At 35.3% G+C, this 16,475-nt stretch overlaps 1 protein-coding gene across 10 annotated transcripts in view; it reads right to left on the reverse strand.

Moving 5' to 3' along the window:
• The window catches only part of LOC108359027 (Sox box protein 14), a 72,373-nt gene that overhangs the window by 42,159 nt on the left and 13,739 nt on the right, over positions 1–16,475 (reverse strand). For 5 of the 10 annotated variants that reach the window (XM_017610642.1, XM_017610643.1, XM_017610645.1 and 2 more), the window contains one exon: positions 14,142–14,530. In XM_017610642.1, the coding sequence (XP_017466131.1) occupies positions 14,142–14,306 (165 nt within the window). In that variant the 5' untranslated portion in view covers positions 14,307–14,530. The remainder of the gene's footprint in view (positions 1–14,141; positions 14,531–16,475) is intronic. The other 5 variants (XM_017610652.1, XM_017610644.1, XM_017610648.1 and 2 more) reach the window with 2 other exon arrangements.

The raw sequence follows: 16,475 nt of genomic DNA on the forward strand, positions 1-16,475 counted from the left end.
TTCACACAGATAGCTTATGAGCTAGGTTGAAAAATAGGCTACTATTTTAAGAGTTACCACCTGCTAAAAAAGTTTAATTAAATTAATACACGGAAAAGACTGAACGTATTTGCATCAAATTTTGCAAGCAGATAGCTTATGACCTACAGTGGAAAATAGGCAAATTTTTTGGAAGAGTTGCCACCTGTTAAAAAAGTTTTAATTAAATTTTGCTCAAAGATGGTTTATGACCTGGATTGAAAAATTGGCTACTTCCTTAACCGGTTTTCCGATCAGAACGAAATTTAGTACACTTACTACGGATTTCGGAAGGATGGTCTTAGACTGAAAGCAAGTCCGATAACTCAAGGCCCCTCCCATCCAAATTGGAATTTTCATATTACATACATATCTCTGGAAGTATTTGTGGGAGAGAACTGAAACTTGGTATAGTGATAAATATGTATGTGAAATCAATGTTGGCATTAATCGATTGATGTTTTAATTAGGTAGTTAATTCGATTAAATTCAATCTGATTACAGTTAATCATGATTAATTTTAATCCGACTAAACAGTTAACCGTAACCGCGATTAAAAAATTAATTTTTAATCATTAACTCTTAATTTCATCAAGTAGGTTTGGTGATTAATTAAGTTATGCTGGAATTTTCCTGAGCAAACAAAGCAAGTTAATCCAGTATGACAAACTAGACAACTTAACCAGATTTTATTTTTAATTGTGATTAACGATTAATGTTTTAAATTAATTAAACGTAATCGCAGCCAGCGATTATCGATTAAAAAAATGTTATCATTAATCGTACAGTTGATTACGACTAATTAATTTTAAACTTTAAACACGATTAACATTTCAATCGTTAATTTTTAATCGTTAATCAGATTAACAGTTTGCCAACACTGTGTGAAATCATGTTCATATTCACGGAGAAAAATTGACGTTTTTGGAAAAGAGGCGTAGCACCTCCCATACTGACTGAAAGTTTCATATTGCATATCACTTAAAATGTTTGGGGTGAAGCACTCAAGCTTGGTATGGAAATACATATGTATGCATGTATGTATGTGGAACTAATACCATACTCGTGGAGAAAAATGAGAGTTATTGGAAAAGGTGGTGTGGCAACTCCCATGCAAATTGATTTTTCAATGCTGCATATCTCTGGAGGTGTTTATTGCAGAGGACTGGAACTTGGCACCGAGATGTGTATACAAAATTAATTCCATAGTCATAGAGAAGAATTTGTGTTATTCGAAAAGGGGACATGGTTCCTGCCGTACAAATTTACTGTTTTATACTGCTTATCTCTAGAGGTGTTCATGGTAGAGTACTGGGACTTGGTACTGGGGTATGTAAAATCAATTCTAAATTCATGGAAGAAGATTAGGGTTATAAGAAAAAGGGGCTCGACCCTTCCAGTACAAATTTACTTTTTCTTGCCACATATCCCTGGAAGTGTTTGTGGAAGACAGAATAAATTTCATTAAATGGAAAAGGGAGAGCCGGGTTCGACCTTATAATCTAAAGCTCTCTTGAGGCATTTGCTACAGTAATGAGAAGTGGTATTTTATCAAGGCCAAGTTACTAAATTTGAGTTGGAAATATTAGAACTCGCCGTGGCACCTCCAAGAAGGTTTCACGTTCACGCGTCGTATACCTGGAAACCTTTTAAGGTAAACTTAAAGGGAGGAGAGAGGAGATTTTATAATTTCATAGTTTTAAGCGGCCTAAATACCTTAACTCGCTTAGAAAATAACGAGCTATAACGAAATGGGCACAGAAATAAAATCTAACATCATTAAATTATTTTTCCTATTTGTATAAAAGCGCGGGGTGAAACCCGCGGGTATAAGCTAGTTTTACTATATTTGACCCATGGTTTCGTAAATATATTTGTTTTTTGTGTGTAAAATTGACTATCGCATGGTGTTATATGTATAATGAGCTAGAAATTTATAAAAAAAAAATTAATTCTTAAATAAAAAAAAAGAAATATAGCCAACACTGGTCAAGAAAAGGAGGTTCTATTATTGCCATCAGTGCAAATTACAAATCCCGAAAATCTTGGGATTCTTGGAAAATAAAAATGGCCGGGATCCAAGGATCCTGGGATTAACATCCCTAATCTCCATACCATGTTTGAGTACTCTACCATGCAGAGATATGCAGTCTGAAAAATTCGGTTTGCATGAGAGGTGCCGCGCCCCTTTTTCCAGTAGCCTCAATTTTTCTTCATGACTATCCGATTGATTTTATATCACAGCGCACGGCAGTGCGCGCGAGTGACGAAAGCAGCCACAGTAGCATGCTGAAATGACTCGCTTATATATACACGAGATTTGGAAGTTTTTATCCAGACGTCCAATCGACATGTTTGAGATATCGTTGGAAAGGTCTTGCAGAGTGTCCTCAGAAAATGTATTCAAGCTTCATAAACGACTCACCGGATTCTTAAAAATTAGGCTAAAATGTTGCGAAACAAAAAACGTTTTTTTGCTTTTGCCGGTTTAAGGGGGCATGTGGGTACACCCAACATATTTTGTGTTATTTTATAGGCCAATACCTTTCAAACGATACCTTATATATTGAGTTCCGGCTACCAGTTGGAAAGATATAGAGCTAAATGTGTTTTGGTTCGTGTCTCCACTGCGAGATGCTTTGGTATGTATGTGGCGTCCGTACGTACCATCATTTAATTTTTTTTCAAACTTTCAGGAATTAAAGTACAAAAAGAAACTAAGAAGGGTTTTTTCCAGCATATTTCGATTCGTATGCTTTTGTGGGCGTGGCTGGTGCCTGAAATTCGAAAAAAGGCAATTTTTTTAACTACCACTGAGGCCGCACTACTCAGTCCATGTCATTGATGTGGATATCAGTAGAAGGGTCTTCAAAAGAGCTATCTAACGCTATCTTTTGTGTTTATCAAATATAAATATGTCATAACGTTATCGCCTGAAAACTAAAAATCGGGCTGCTGAAAATATACATTTCGGACATTTTCTCAAAAACTGGTCAGTCGATTTCATTCTAAGTTTCCACAAGTCTAGCCCAAAACTTTAGCTTTCATCTGGTATATAGCTTATGTCTGGAAAAGCTCTTGTTGTGGAGATATTGCTATTCAAATTGAAAAAATGTCGCTCCAAAAAGGGTCAAATGGTTAAAAATTAACATATCCGTCTAATTTCGTTACTTTAAGATATAAAAATAACATACCCAGTTCCCCGAAAAACATCGCCCATTCCCCGATTGCCACTTAAACCGAAATTCCCTGCAAATCGGGGAATTTCCCGCGAGTTGACAAGTTGAAGGATGCAGCTGTGCTAATCACTTCGTACATGTCTTGGAAACCACAATCTATGTATATTTGAGAGTGTTTTTCAGTCACATGCCGAAATTGTAACATTTTTCCCCATTTTAATTGCAGGTATGTACACAGTATTTAACTATGCTACATGGGTTTATCACTCGCACTTAACCAACCTGTGAAGACGCGTATAATATTACCTACAGTTGTACATAAATATGTATGTATAAATGCATTTAGTTCACCCAATGTGCCGCTACTACTTACACACATATGTATATATTGCTACTGAGCAAAACTACTTGAGAAAAAATTATTAGTTTAATAGCACGAATGCAACACACACCGTACACGTGTTAGAAGTAAAACTTCTCAAAAAAGCACATGTGTGCGCCCCACACCCGGTAGAAATCTTAACAAAAATAAACTACGAGACTATCAGACGAATACAGTTGTTTATTGTATCCAAAGATGGTACCAAGTTGATAAGTTTTTATCATTTCTCATATTTTTTTTATTTTTAATTTTTTTCGAATACATATCATCCTTCATATCATCCTTTATCATCCTTTTTCGCTTTATTCCGTATTCGAAAAACTATGTGTTTCAATGGACACATCGATTTGAATACATAATTTAGATTTAGAGAATATGTTTAGCAATTTACGTAAGAAAAATAAAACATTTAGTTTATTGTTTATATTTTCGTCGATTTTAAATTTGCTACCCCAAAATAATTGATATCAAATAAAACACCTCTTTGAGGTAAAATTTTCCAGTGACGAAAGCTGAACTAGAAACACAAAATTTATGATATCAATTTCGTGACGAAAATTATACGCAATTTTTAACTGCCTTTCAAACGTACGGATACGGGGGGGGGGGATGCTTGGACTCGTCCATTATCTACATTTTTACCAGTTTTTGCTTTTTATTTTGTTATCCTAATGTTTATAGTTTTTGTTTTTATAAAAGTCTAGCACATTACCTAACCAGAACCACTTACATCTACATTTCGAACTTCTTACAAAAATTATAACAATTCAACAAAATTTAGCAATTACACCCAAATATTTTAAACTTTTTGTGCAAAATTTTTAGGTATGTAGTTTTGTAGTCCATTAAATTCAAGTATGTAAAAGTGAAAATTTCAAGACACTAGAAAATCGCGTTCATATTTAATATTTTTTTTTTGGCTGACGGTGATAAGCATTTTCTTCTATATAAAAGGCACTATCTTAAGATAAAACGTGAGTGAACTTAACCCCTACTTGGCTTCTTATATTTGTTAATAACTAATCTGTATATACGCACCACACTAAAAGCTCCTTTTCATATAAAAATTCGTACGTGTCCTACCCGTGACAAACGTTGTCCCACCAGTGGCAGAAGAAATTTCGGATTTCTTGTATAATAAAGCCATAATTTTTTTGTAGTTTTTGCTTTGTTTGTGTTCCTGCCCTGCAGTGAAACCCCAAACTAGTCAGGAAAAATACTAGTTTACAACTAGAATTTCCTGACAGAAACCGAACTAGTTCGAAAATGTCCAGACTTGTACCGAGTACAAAACGATTTATATATTCGTGTCCTGTTTTATTTGACTTCGACAGTTGAATACAATAGAGTACACAAAATATTATAACTTTTATTTAGCTTTATTGTAAACCGTTAAAGCGAGTACCATACTTGTTAAATAATGATTAATTTCATATTGATCATTTTCAATTATTTTAGAATTTTTTTTAATTAAACGGTTACTATAATTATTTATTTGATTAATTTCTTTTATCAATCAACAAGCCAAACTATAGACAAAAATTAAGAATATTTAATAATTGCTTGAATTATTTATTTATTTTATTCTTATCCAAATCTCAAATTTCAAACATTAACACAGCCACACAAAAAAAAAAGTATGCGGATCTGGTAACAAGACACACGTATTCCTATGGATTTTGGGGCGCTGAATTCAAAAATGTCAAAAATCACCCATCAGGTCATGGTTAAGATATAACCTCAAAAAATGACGAAAAATCGTGCACTGAGGCAAATAAATTTCAAAATAATGCCAGTGATGCAAATTTTCACTTCAAAAACATTTTGACAACTGTGAAGGATCAACCGTTGCCTGACATCAACTTATTTGACATAACTCTACTCAACAGAACCTGACTTAACCTAACCTGAATGAACAGAAATTTATCGAACTACACGTAAAGCTCTGGAAGCATATTTTCCCAGTATCAGATGTGTGCTACATCGAATGGGTCAACTCGAGCTTAACCTACAAATAAATCTTACCTAACCTAACAAAACCTAACCTAACCTAACTTAACCTAACTTAACCTCAGGTAACACAATTAAACTAATTGTGTTGTCTCCTTGTGTTTGCGGTACTGTTTCATTCAGTTTCGGCTTATCTTCAAAGAGGTCTAACCTAACAAAACCTGACCAAACCTAACCTAACCTAGCTGAATGAAATTCAACCACACGTGTAGCTACGTAAGCGTACGGTTCTCAGTCTCAAATGTGTGCTATCTTTAATAAGTTAACTCGATCTTAACCTACAAATGAATCTAACTTAACAGAACCTAACGAAATTTTGCTTAACGCAGCGCAACTGAAGTCTAAAGTGTTCCCGTTGTAACACAATAAAATTCATTTCATTGTACTACAGGTGGTTAAAAATTTAAACGCACATTACTCATTTGAAGAAACTTAGAACTACAAGTAGAATTGAACCCATTTCAATTAACCTGACAATGTTTGTATCAATCAAAATGTAGAACTGTAACTCAAACATGCAAATTAATAAGAATTTTATTCGAAATTTTTATCTCTCTGCTTTTCTAAAACTTAAGGGATATATTTCTCCTCCCTTCCGTGTTTACATTTTATCTTGCTTTTTATCGTGATTAAATTGATTTACAGACCTACTTCAGTCTATTTTCTGCCTGCTATAACGTGTCCTTTTTTCTTCGAAGGAACGATGCAAAGGGTTACGCTTACGTTTAAGACCTACATTCGTTTCCCTTTTCAACATCCAGCAAAAATCAGCCATCATGACCTCGTCCCATCTACCCTGATATCGTTGTTCCATCACTTTTATGTCTTGATGAAAACGTTCCCCTGAAATCTCCAACATTTTCTGGAAACTTATCCAGATGGGAATCTAGAAAGTGAAGTTTTAAATTCATCAAGCAGCCTAACTTTTTGTAGTTTTTTATCATTTTCGCAACAATATTCTCGTAGTCTAGACTTTTTTTGTTACCGAGGAAATTTGCGTTTACTTCTTTAAAACTTTCCCAAGCGTCCATTTCAATTGTCGTCATGTGCTTCACGAAATTCGTATCTCTAGTCAACATTCGAATTTGTGGTCCATCAAAGACTCCTTCTTTTAATTTGGCGTCTGAAACATTCTTCATCTTTGTACACATTTTCCTTCAAGTGGTTCATTAGTCCGTTAACGTCAGTGCAGTACACTAAAGACGTCTCTTTGTCTTTAACGAAAAACTTTCTGAATTCTTTGTCCCTGTCGCGATAGAATGAAACTTTTGCCTTTGGCTGTAGAAGATTTCTTCTTTTTAGAAATGAAGCGGCGAATTCAGCGCCGTCTTTCGGTAATCCAAGGTCTCTAATAAAATCATTCAGTTCTAGTTGCGACACTAATACTGGAACCTTCGATTGCATCTTATCCACGCCATACTCGTCATCTTTTTCGTCGTTTTTATCGGATTCATCAGAACTATTTCCTGATTCATCACTGGTTTCACTACCGTCTTCATGACGTTGACTTTCAACTTCCATTCTATCATCTTCTAAAGCGCTTGAATCAGTCTGACGTGCATTTTTATCGATTTCAATTGCTCTTGTGACTGTGCACACATTAATGTACGAAATTTTCTTTTTATTTTTGGCGTTGAACCCTTTGACGGAATTCATGCAAAAGCAGCAGTCCTTCGCAATAACGGGTCTTTTCCATGTGGTTGGTGTAGAGTACTTGCGGTACTTTTCGTTGTTTGAATTGCAAATGACGTGAGGAACCCACTTTGTTTCTTGGTGCAGCAATTTACGGTTGAAACACTTTGCATAAAGACTTTTCACTTCCTCGTCGATTGATTTTCGCAAACTGCTCACTTCATATTTACTGCAAATGTAACAGAATGAATCTGAGCTATTCTTGCAGGCATGCGATTGCGAAATGCACGCGGTTTTTTTTCCTTGTAGCATAAGACTCTACACCAACCAAGTGATCCATTGATGAAGAGCTACGGTTGCATGATGACGACGTCGGAGAGCCCGCTTTCCCACTCTGACCAGACGCCGATACTGGGGTTTTTGCCTGCATCGTAATACACTTTCTACACACTTCTAATACACTTCTAGCACAAAGACCCAAATGTATTACTTACGCCCTCAACGACATTTTCAGGAATTGCATATTTCAACATTCACTTCATATTCAGCCTTGACGACATACTCAACTACAGATTTATGGCTGAAAAAATATACACATACAAATATAACACGTACAACATGAACTGCAGCAATATTTCCAATTACATGACATCTGAAATAATAATGACTTTCATACAGTGTCTAATATCTGAGATAGACATTATTATGAGATGGCATTATTTTGAAATTTATTTGCCTCAGTGCACGATTTTTCGTCATTTTTTGAGGTTATATCTTAACCATGACCTGATGGGTGATTTTTGACACCGAATTTGAATTCAGCGCCCCAAAATCCATAGGAATACGTGTGTCTTGTTACCAGACCCGCATACTTTTTTTTTTTTGTGTGGCTGTGTAATTAGTGTAGGTAATACAGGGCAACACCGATTTTGATGCGGCAAATGTTGAAGCTAGTTTTAATAGGCTTTTTTTTGCTGATTAAGAATACGTAAGTATAAAGTTTCCATCGGCTCCAGAACTCAAACTTCTCGAAATCAGATATTCCTGTTCAACAAATGACTATAAGGGCTGGTTTCTCCAACTCAACTTAACTTAGTTAAGCCAATTTTCCGGACTTAGTCAAGAATAAGCTGTGTAAAACGTAGGCTAACTTTTGACATAAGTCCAAAAAGTGGCTAAGTTAAGTTAAGTTGAGTTGGAGAAACCAGCCTTAAGTGACCATCAAGCAAAGGCGCGGGAACTTGCTTTAATCAAAGCCTAAGTGGAAGGGTCTACCACCCTTTGTTTCTTTGCTAGAGCTTCTCAAATATTGCAAAAAACGCGATTTTTTGACACTTTGACATCGTTTTCTGAATATCTGGAGCTGATGGAAATTTTTTACTTACACTGAGAAAAAGGATTAGTTTCGACAACTAAAGTATTTAGTTCCCGAATTTTGACAATATTTGGGAACTGTTACCAAGGATTGGGAACTATTACCATCGATTGGTTATTATAACTAAATATATTAAAGCTTCTAATATTCATCTAGGTTGTAACAAATCGTTAATTTAGTTGAAGGGTTTGGTTAATACTAATAAATATTTCTTTGAAGCATATTTCTGCAAATTCCATTCAACTTAACGTATGGTTCATAAAAGGATGTTATTAAGCTCTGCTAATGCAGATAAGCTTTCTTTCAACACGTGGTTTAGTCATAGTTACCAAATCTTAGTTGAGGCAACCACGATTTGGTTTGAGAGTGGAACATATTCATGCTTGTGAGCCACCCCTAAAGAATGCTGAGCGCTCTCTGAGCACATACGAAGAGCGCCAGCTGAGCAATGCACACAGTCCCACTTATTGAATCGTTTGAATGCGCTAGTATGCCGACCATTGCATTGTGCGTGGAAATCATTGCTCCGCTACCGCTGTTCGTATATGGGTGAAACACGCATGTGGTCCCAGAGCGCTCAGTAAGCTATGGCATGTCGATCGCTGCGCCATGTGTGCTATGACATGCCCATACTTGTTTGTCACAGTTTTAGTTTTGCTATCATCGCGGGTTGTTTCGGTGCGCGCATAGTTTAAAGTTTAATTAAAAATTATAAAGTTTGATGCCAACCGGGGTTTTTCAGTGGATATATAATTCATGTGAATTATAATTTGAAAGTGTCTATTTAGCTAAGGAAAAAGCAAAGCAGTATACTTCCAGCAGATATTGACCTGGGTTTTCGCACGACTGTTCCTGTTTCATCGTTGTTTTTTAGGAAATTCTTACCACCATATACATATGTATTATTTACTTTAGTAACTAACTTATGTAAATATGTACGTATTTTTATGCTTAATATATGCAAATAAAAGAAGAAAGTAAACACAACAAACATCGAGTAAATTTTTATTTGTGTCAAACTGAAACTTTTTTTCCAATAATAAACGGTTAGCTGATTCAAGTCTACAGCAAGTTCACAAAATTAATTGATTGAACTTGTATCAACCAAAGCATTGTTTATATTTGCTCAACAATGATTTTATTCAACTAACAATATTGTCCAATCAAGGTAGTCGTTTTGTAATTATTAACAAATATACATTTGTCCCAACTAGAAGTCTTAAGTAAATTGCAGACTTTCGTGAACTATATATTTATTTCGCCATATCCAACTATGCCACTTGATCACTATAACCAAATCTTGGTTATTATAACTAAACCTTTTTCTGGGTGTACGGATTCGTAATCAGCACAAAAAAAAAATCTGTCAAAAATAGCGTTAACATTTGTTGCATACAATTTTTTTTCCATTTTTGTTGGCCTGTGTAATAAGTACTGTTAAATAGCCAATACCCGCATGGTTGCGGTGCCTTCAAATACCTTTGGATATGTAAAACAATGACTCGATTCTATTCTACGCATATCTTTAATACGGGTATCGAATTTCAAGCAAATCGGACCATAAATAAGATATTTTTTAATTGATCGGTATCTGGTCCACCTATCAGAAATAATATCCTATCTCTGACCAACTTAACGGAAAAAAAGAATCCTACATGCTAATCTAGGCAAAAGGCTAGCAACGAACCAACTGCATTTTTTTAAGCGTAGCTCGACCCCTGCTCCAACTATCGGAAAAATTAAAACTTTGTGCACTTCTTCTTCTAAACACCTTTCCAAAAAAGCAGCACCCATTCGAATCAGTTATGAAACATGGGAGAGAATTGTTTCCAATTGATTCAAGCTCCCAATGAATTTTACAATTATCCGAAATTTTCCAAGCTTTCGTCGAAAAAAATCAAATTTCTCGCGTTATTCCGGATTTTTTCGAGTTTTCCACTTAGAATTTTCCATTCGCATGCCATTCCGAAAGAATTGCACACAAAATTCCATACAAAAAGATCAATTTTCAATTTTTCCAATTTTCGGACTTTCCCGGAGAGTTTTCCCAAAATTTTCTTTGGTAAAAACCTCCTCCGGGCAATTACGAACAACTAACAAAAAATTTTAGCTAAATCGGCCCAACCGTTCTCAATTGATGAATTACTATACATTTTTCACACCATTTTTATATATTCGGGTGTCCCAGAAGTAACGTGCCAAACTTTAGGGGAAGGTAGGTGGGGGGGTGAGCTCACTGATAAACAAAAAATTTTCAGGTAAAAGTGTCACCGTTTTTGAAATATTTACATTTTTTCGAATTTAAAAAAAATCGTGCCTTTTCATGTGTTTTCTTTAACTGCAACTACAAACCGGGCAATACTTAGTAAATTTTTTATGTAAAATACTTCCAGATAGTTGCCTCTCCATACTCAAATGCAATGTAGTTAAAATAAATTAAGGAACCATCATAAAATTAGGACTATTTCTGGATTTTTAACTTTTTGATATTTTCTTCCCCAACTTTGACTATCTCGGGTGAAAAAAAAATGTACTGAGCTATAACTTTACATTACATAAAAAAATTGCTCATTTAATAAAGATTTCAGAAAGGTGCCACACTTACTGTTTTGAATAGAAAAAAAAAGTTATAGCCGCTTTTGTGGGTAAAGGACTGAGACACGCTAGAATGTATTTAATAGATTTAAATTGAATTTGCTCTTGTTACCGTCAAATGACATGCTAAATAGTACAAAGGTACATTATTACCTGCTCCTGACATTATTTTGTGTTACTTACCGGAATTCGGACTAGAGTCTATAACAAGGGCTATATCTATCAATATTTTTTGTGAAGCATGGATTCACGTGAAATAAAATATACATGAGTTGTTTGAAGAGAAATTTATTCATTTATTGATAAAATATGCTCAAATTGGCGACCTTCTACTCTAATACAAGCTCGGCACCTTTTAAGAAAAGACGCTTTTAGAGATCTTAAACTCAATTGGGCTATCTCAGCAGCAGCTCCATTTATTTGTTCCCGCAAATGCTCTTCGTTTTGAATTGTTTTTGAATAAATTTTGTCCTTAAGACAGCCCCAGTAGAAAAAATCTAATGGATTCAGGTCTGGCGATCGAGCGGGCCACGTGATTGGCCCGTATCGTCCAATCCATCGGCGAGGATAAGTTTCGTCTAAATGAGCTCTTACTTCACGCCCGTAGTGAGCAGGGCACCCGTCATTTTGCAGCCATAGTCTTCGCCGCAGGTTTAAGGGTACATCTTCCAAAAGAGTTGGAAGCCGTTCCTGAAGGAACTCTAAATAACTGTGAGAGTTGAGCGTTGGCGGCAGTTCCACAGGTCCCAATATCTGACAATTAAAAATACCGCACCATAAATTTATTTTGTACCGGTACTGCGAACGATCTTCTCTCATTTCGTGAGGATTGTCTATCTGCCAACTGTGAAGGTTATGTAAATTAAAATAACCATCACGTTTGCATGATGATTCATCGCTCCAAATTATTTTATTAAAAAAGTTGGGGTCTGATTCATGCATTCGCAACATTTCATGGCAAAATCTAACTCTCGACAGGTAATCTCTTTCTTGTAGAGCCTGAACACGTTGAATGTGGTATGGATGAAATCGATGGTCTTGTAAAGCTTTGTGAACTGTAGTTATTGGTATTCTCGTCCGTCTTTCCACCATTCTCACTGAAGTCGATGGAGCTAGTTCCACTTCCTCTAACACAGCTTCAACATCTACCGTTGCAGGACGTCCTGTTTCGCCGCCACGCCTTCCAGGTATGCGACCTTAAAAAAGTGAAAAATTATAGTTAACAAGCAAGCAAACAAGAAAGGTGTAAAAATCACTTACCTTCATATATTTCTCTATGGGTCCGGGCGAATACTTCTCGACCCGGATGTCGACGATTGGGGTATCGCTCTGCATAGAGTCTTTGAGCAGCTCTGGCATTACAGCAAGCTTCACCGTAAATTAGGTGAATATCCGCATATTCATGCGACGTATACTGCGTGTTCTCTGTCATAGTATTAATAACACAATGTTCGAAGGGTCCAATTTCACAAAATCCACTTTCACTAATTCCGGTAAGTAACATAAAATAATGTCAGGAGCAGGTAATAATGTACCTTTGTACTATTTAGCATGTCATTTGACGGTAACAAGAGCAAATTCAATTTAAATCTATTAAATACATTCTAGCGTGTCTCAGTCCTTTACCCACAAAAGCGGCTATAACTTTTTTTTTTCTATTCAAAACAGTAAGTGTGGCACCTTTCTGAAATCTTTATTAAATGAGCAATTTTTTTATGTAATGTAAAGTTATAGCTCAGTACATTTTTTTTTCACCCGAGATAGTCAAAGTTGGGGAAGAAAATATCAAAAAGTTAAAAATCCAGAAATAGTCCTAATTTTATGATGGTTCCTTAATATATTTTAACTACATTGCATTTGAGTATGGAGAGGCAGCTATCTGGAAGTATTTTACATAAAAAATTTATTAAGTATTGCCCGGTTTGTAGTTGCAGTTAAAGAAAACACATGAAAAGGCACGATTTTTTTTTAATTCGAAAAAATGTAAATATTTGAAAAACGGTGACATTTTTACCTGAAAATTTTTTGTTTATCAGAGAGCTAACCCCCCCACCTACCTTCCCCTAAAGTTTGGCACGTTACTTCTGGGAACGTTAGGTAAGGAACAGCTGTTCGTAAACGGCGGTTTCCCACTGAATTTCTTTTTTTTTGTAAAAGTATACAACATATGTATATTTTCCTGTCATAAATATATCGATGGTCCTCAACAATAACGACACAATTCAAGATTCAAAAAATAAAAACTCGTACTATTGTTAAGTAGCTCATGTCTTTAATCGTTGTCTTATTCATGTATAATCTTTACTACTTACTTTAGTTAGTATTAGACATGGGTTAGCCAAGGATTAGAGACATGAGCCTCTTGACAGTAATAAGGGATTTGATTTTTTGCATTTTGGGTTGTGTCGTTATTGCAGAGGACCATCGATATGTGAATTCATATATTTCGAAAATGAAATAAATGCGAGCATAAATACGATTTTTCGTTACATATACATATGTAATTCGATTTCAGCGCCACCTGGCGGCAATTCTTTCGAAAGAATTCTTTTTCCTGTTATCAACACATATTTTGAATCTGAGGATAATCAGACCATAAACACGATTTTTAGCAATAACTCGACTCCAACGCGGGGGCCTTTTTATTTTTGCAATGGGTTGCTCTTCCTATTGTCAATACATATCTCAAATATGAGGCGAATCGGACTATAAATACGGGTTTTACTAATAACTCGACTCCAGCGCCACCTAGCGGTTGTTTAATNATCTCAAATATGAGGCGAATCGGACTATAAATACGGGTTTTACTAATAACCCGCTATTCGGAAGGTAGACAATTTCAAAAAACAAATATCATAAAAATCGGTCCAGGCGGTCTTGAGTTATAAATGGTGTAACTAACACGACTTTGTTTTATATATATAGATAACAAATTTTATCGCAAACTTACCTGTGTCGCATCTGAATAAGGTGTGCTGGAATTTAGAGTAACGCGCTGCGAGCCAAAAACTAACTCATTGCTTTTTAAGTTTCCATTATTGTGTTCGATTTCCTGAGATTCACAAGGCGAGGTCATGTCGGATTTTATAAGAGCTTGAAAGTTAAAACCATCCATTTCATTGGGTTTCAAAGTTATATGATTACATGCTCATCGACGTTCCGGTTTTATTCAAATAGATGAAACTGGTTTACGGAGATTTATGTAGATTTTTTTTTTTTAACTAAATATTTATTGGAAGTTTAGATTTGACAGTGTTTATTCATAGAGGCATGTGAGCTTGTTTTAATTTTTCACATAATATATTTTCCCAATTGTATTTATTTGTATATGAAGCGTACCTACATATGTATGTACGTACAAACATTCTACCTAGACCACAATCAGTTCGTAGGCCTGAACATTTTTTAATATTTGCGCTTGAAACTATTATCACAGCGCATGGCAGTGCACGCGGGTGACGAAAGCAGCCCCAGTAGCATGTGAAATCACTCGCTTATATATACACGAGATTTGGAAGTTTTTACCCAGACGTCCAATCGACATGTTTGATGTTTCGTTGGAAAGGTATTGCAGAGTGTGTCCAGAAAATGTATTCAAGCTTCATAAACGATTAACCGAATTCTTAAAAATTAGGCTAAAGTGTTGCCAATACCTTTCAAACGATACCTTATATATTAAGTTCGGGCTACTAGTTGGAAAGATATAGAGGTAAATGTGTTTGGGTTCGTGTCTGCACTACGAGATGCTTTGGTACGTATGTGGCGTCTGTACCGACCTTCATTTAATTTTTTTCAAACTTTCAGGAGTTAAAGTACAAAAAAAACTAAGAAGGTTTTGTTCCAGGATGTTTTGATTCGTATGCCTTTGTGGGCGTGGCTGCTGCCTGAAATTCGAAAAAGACAATTTTAAACTACCACTGAGGCCGCACTACTCAGTCCATGTCATTGATGCGGATATCAGTAGAAGGGTCTTCAAACAAGCTATCTAAAGCTATCTTTTGTGTTTATAAAATACAAATATTTCATAACGTCATCGCCTAAATACTAAAAATCGGGGAAAATATACAATTCGGGCATTTCCTAAAAGCTGGTCAGTCGATTTTATTCTAGGTTTCCACAAATTTAGCCCAAGACCTTAGCTTTCATCTGGTATATAGCTTATATCTGGGAAAACTCTTGTTGCGATTCAAATTGAAAAAATGTCGCTCCAAAAAGGGTAAAACGGTTAAAAATTAACATATCCGTGTAGTTTGGTTACTTTAAGATATAAAAATAATATACCCAGTTCCCCGAAAAAAATTATCCATTCCCCGATTGCCACTTAACCCGAAATTCACTGCAAATTGGGGAATTTCCCGGGAGTTGACAAGTTGAAGGATGCAGCTGTGCTAATCACTTCGTATATATCTTGGAAACCACAATTTGTGTATATTTTAGCATTTTTTTCAGTCACATGCCGAAATTTTAACATTTTTCCCATAGATGTAATACTCCTATATTGGCAGTAAGAGCTAGTACCGTCCGAAAACACTACAGTACAGATATATCAATAAACACGTACGAAATAAAAGGAAAACATACGTTTATAAATAAACATGTACACAACACATATACAAAAACGGCACTCAAGTACACAATACATTGACAAAAACGGTACTAGACTGTCTCGCTTTGATTTCGGAATGCTTACACATTGAGAAGTTAGCTTACTGCCAATATAGAAGTATTACATATATGATTTTTCCCCAACTTAATTGCAGGTACGTACACAGTATTTAACTATGCTACATGGGTTTATCACCCGCACTTAACCTACCTGGGAAGACGCGTACTATATTACCTACAGTTGTACATAATTATGTACAGTGCCGAACAGAAGTATTGGCACAGAGAATTTTTCGCAATATATGCAAAGTTCTTTATTCTAAATTATTTTCGATATTTTTTTATAAAAATATTGTTCATTCTACACCAGAAAACATAATAATAAAAGCCCTAAACTTTGTGCAAAACTCAGGAAAATTCATCAAATTTGCACACTAATTTGCAACTTTTTATTCAGATTTTCTCGAAAAATTCTAAGTATGCAGTTTTATAGCCAATTCAAATTTAGTATAACAAAGTGCAAGTTTGAAGTCGCTAGAAAATCGCATTGATTTTTGGTAATTTTTTTTCACGCAAGTTCTTCCATACAAAGTAATTCGACAATTATTTTTTGTATGGAGAAAATGAGCAACACCTTCCACTAAAAAAAATTGCCAAAAACCAACGCGATGTTCTAGCA

The sequence above is a fragment of the Rhagoletis zephyria genome, unplaced genomic scaffold (assembly GCF_001687245.7).
Source record: "Rhagoletis zephyria isolate East Lansing unplaced genomic scaffold, Rhagoletis_zephyria_1.1 Rzeph_scaffold_00327, whole genome shotgun sequence".
Taxonomy (NCBI): Eukaryota; Metazoa; Arthropoda; class Insecta; order Diptera; family Tephritidae; genus Rhagoletis; species Rhagoletis zephyria.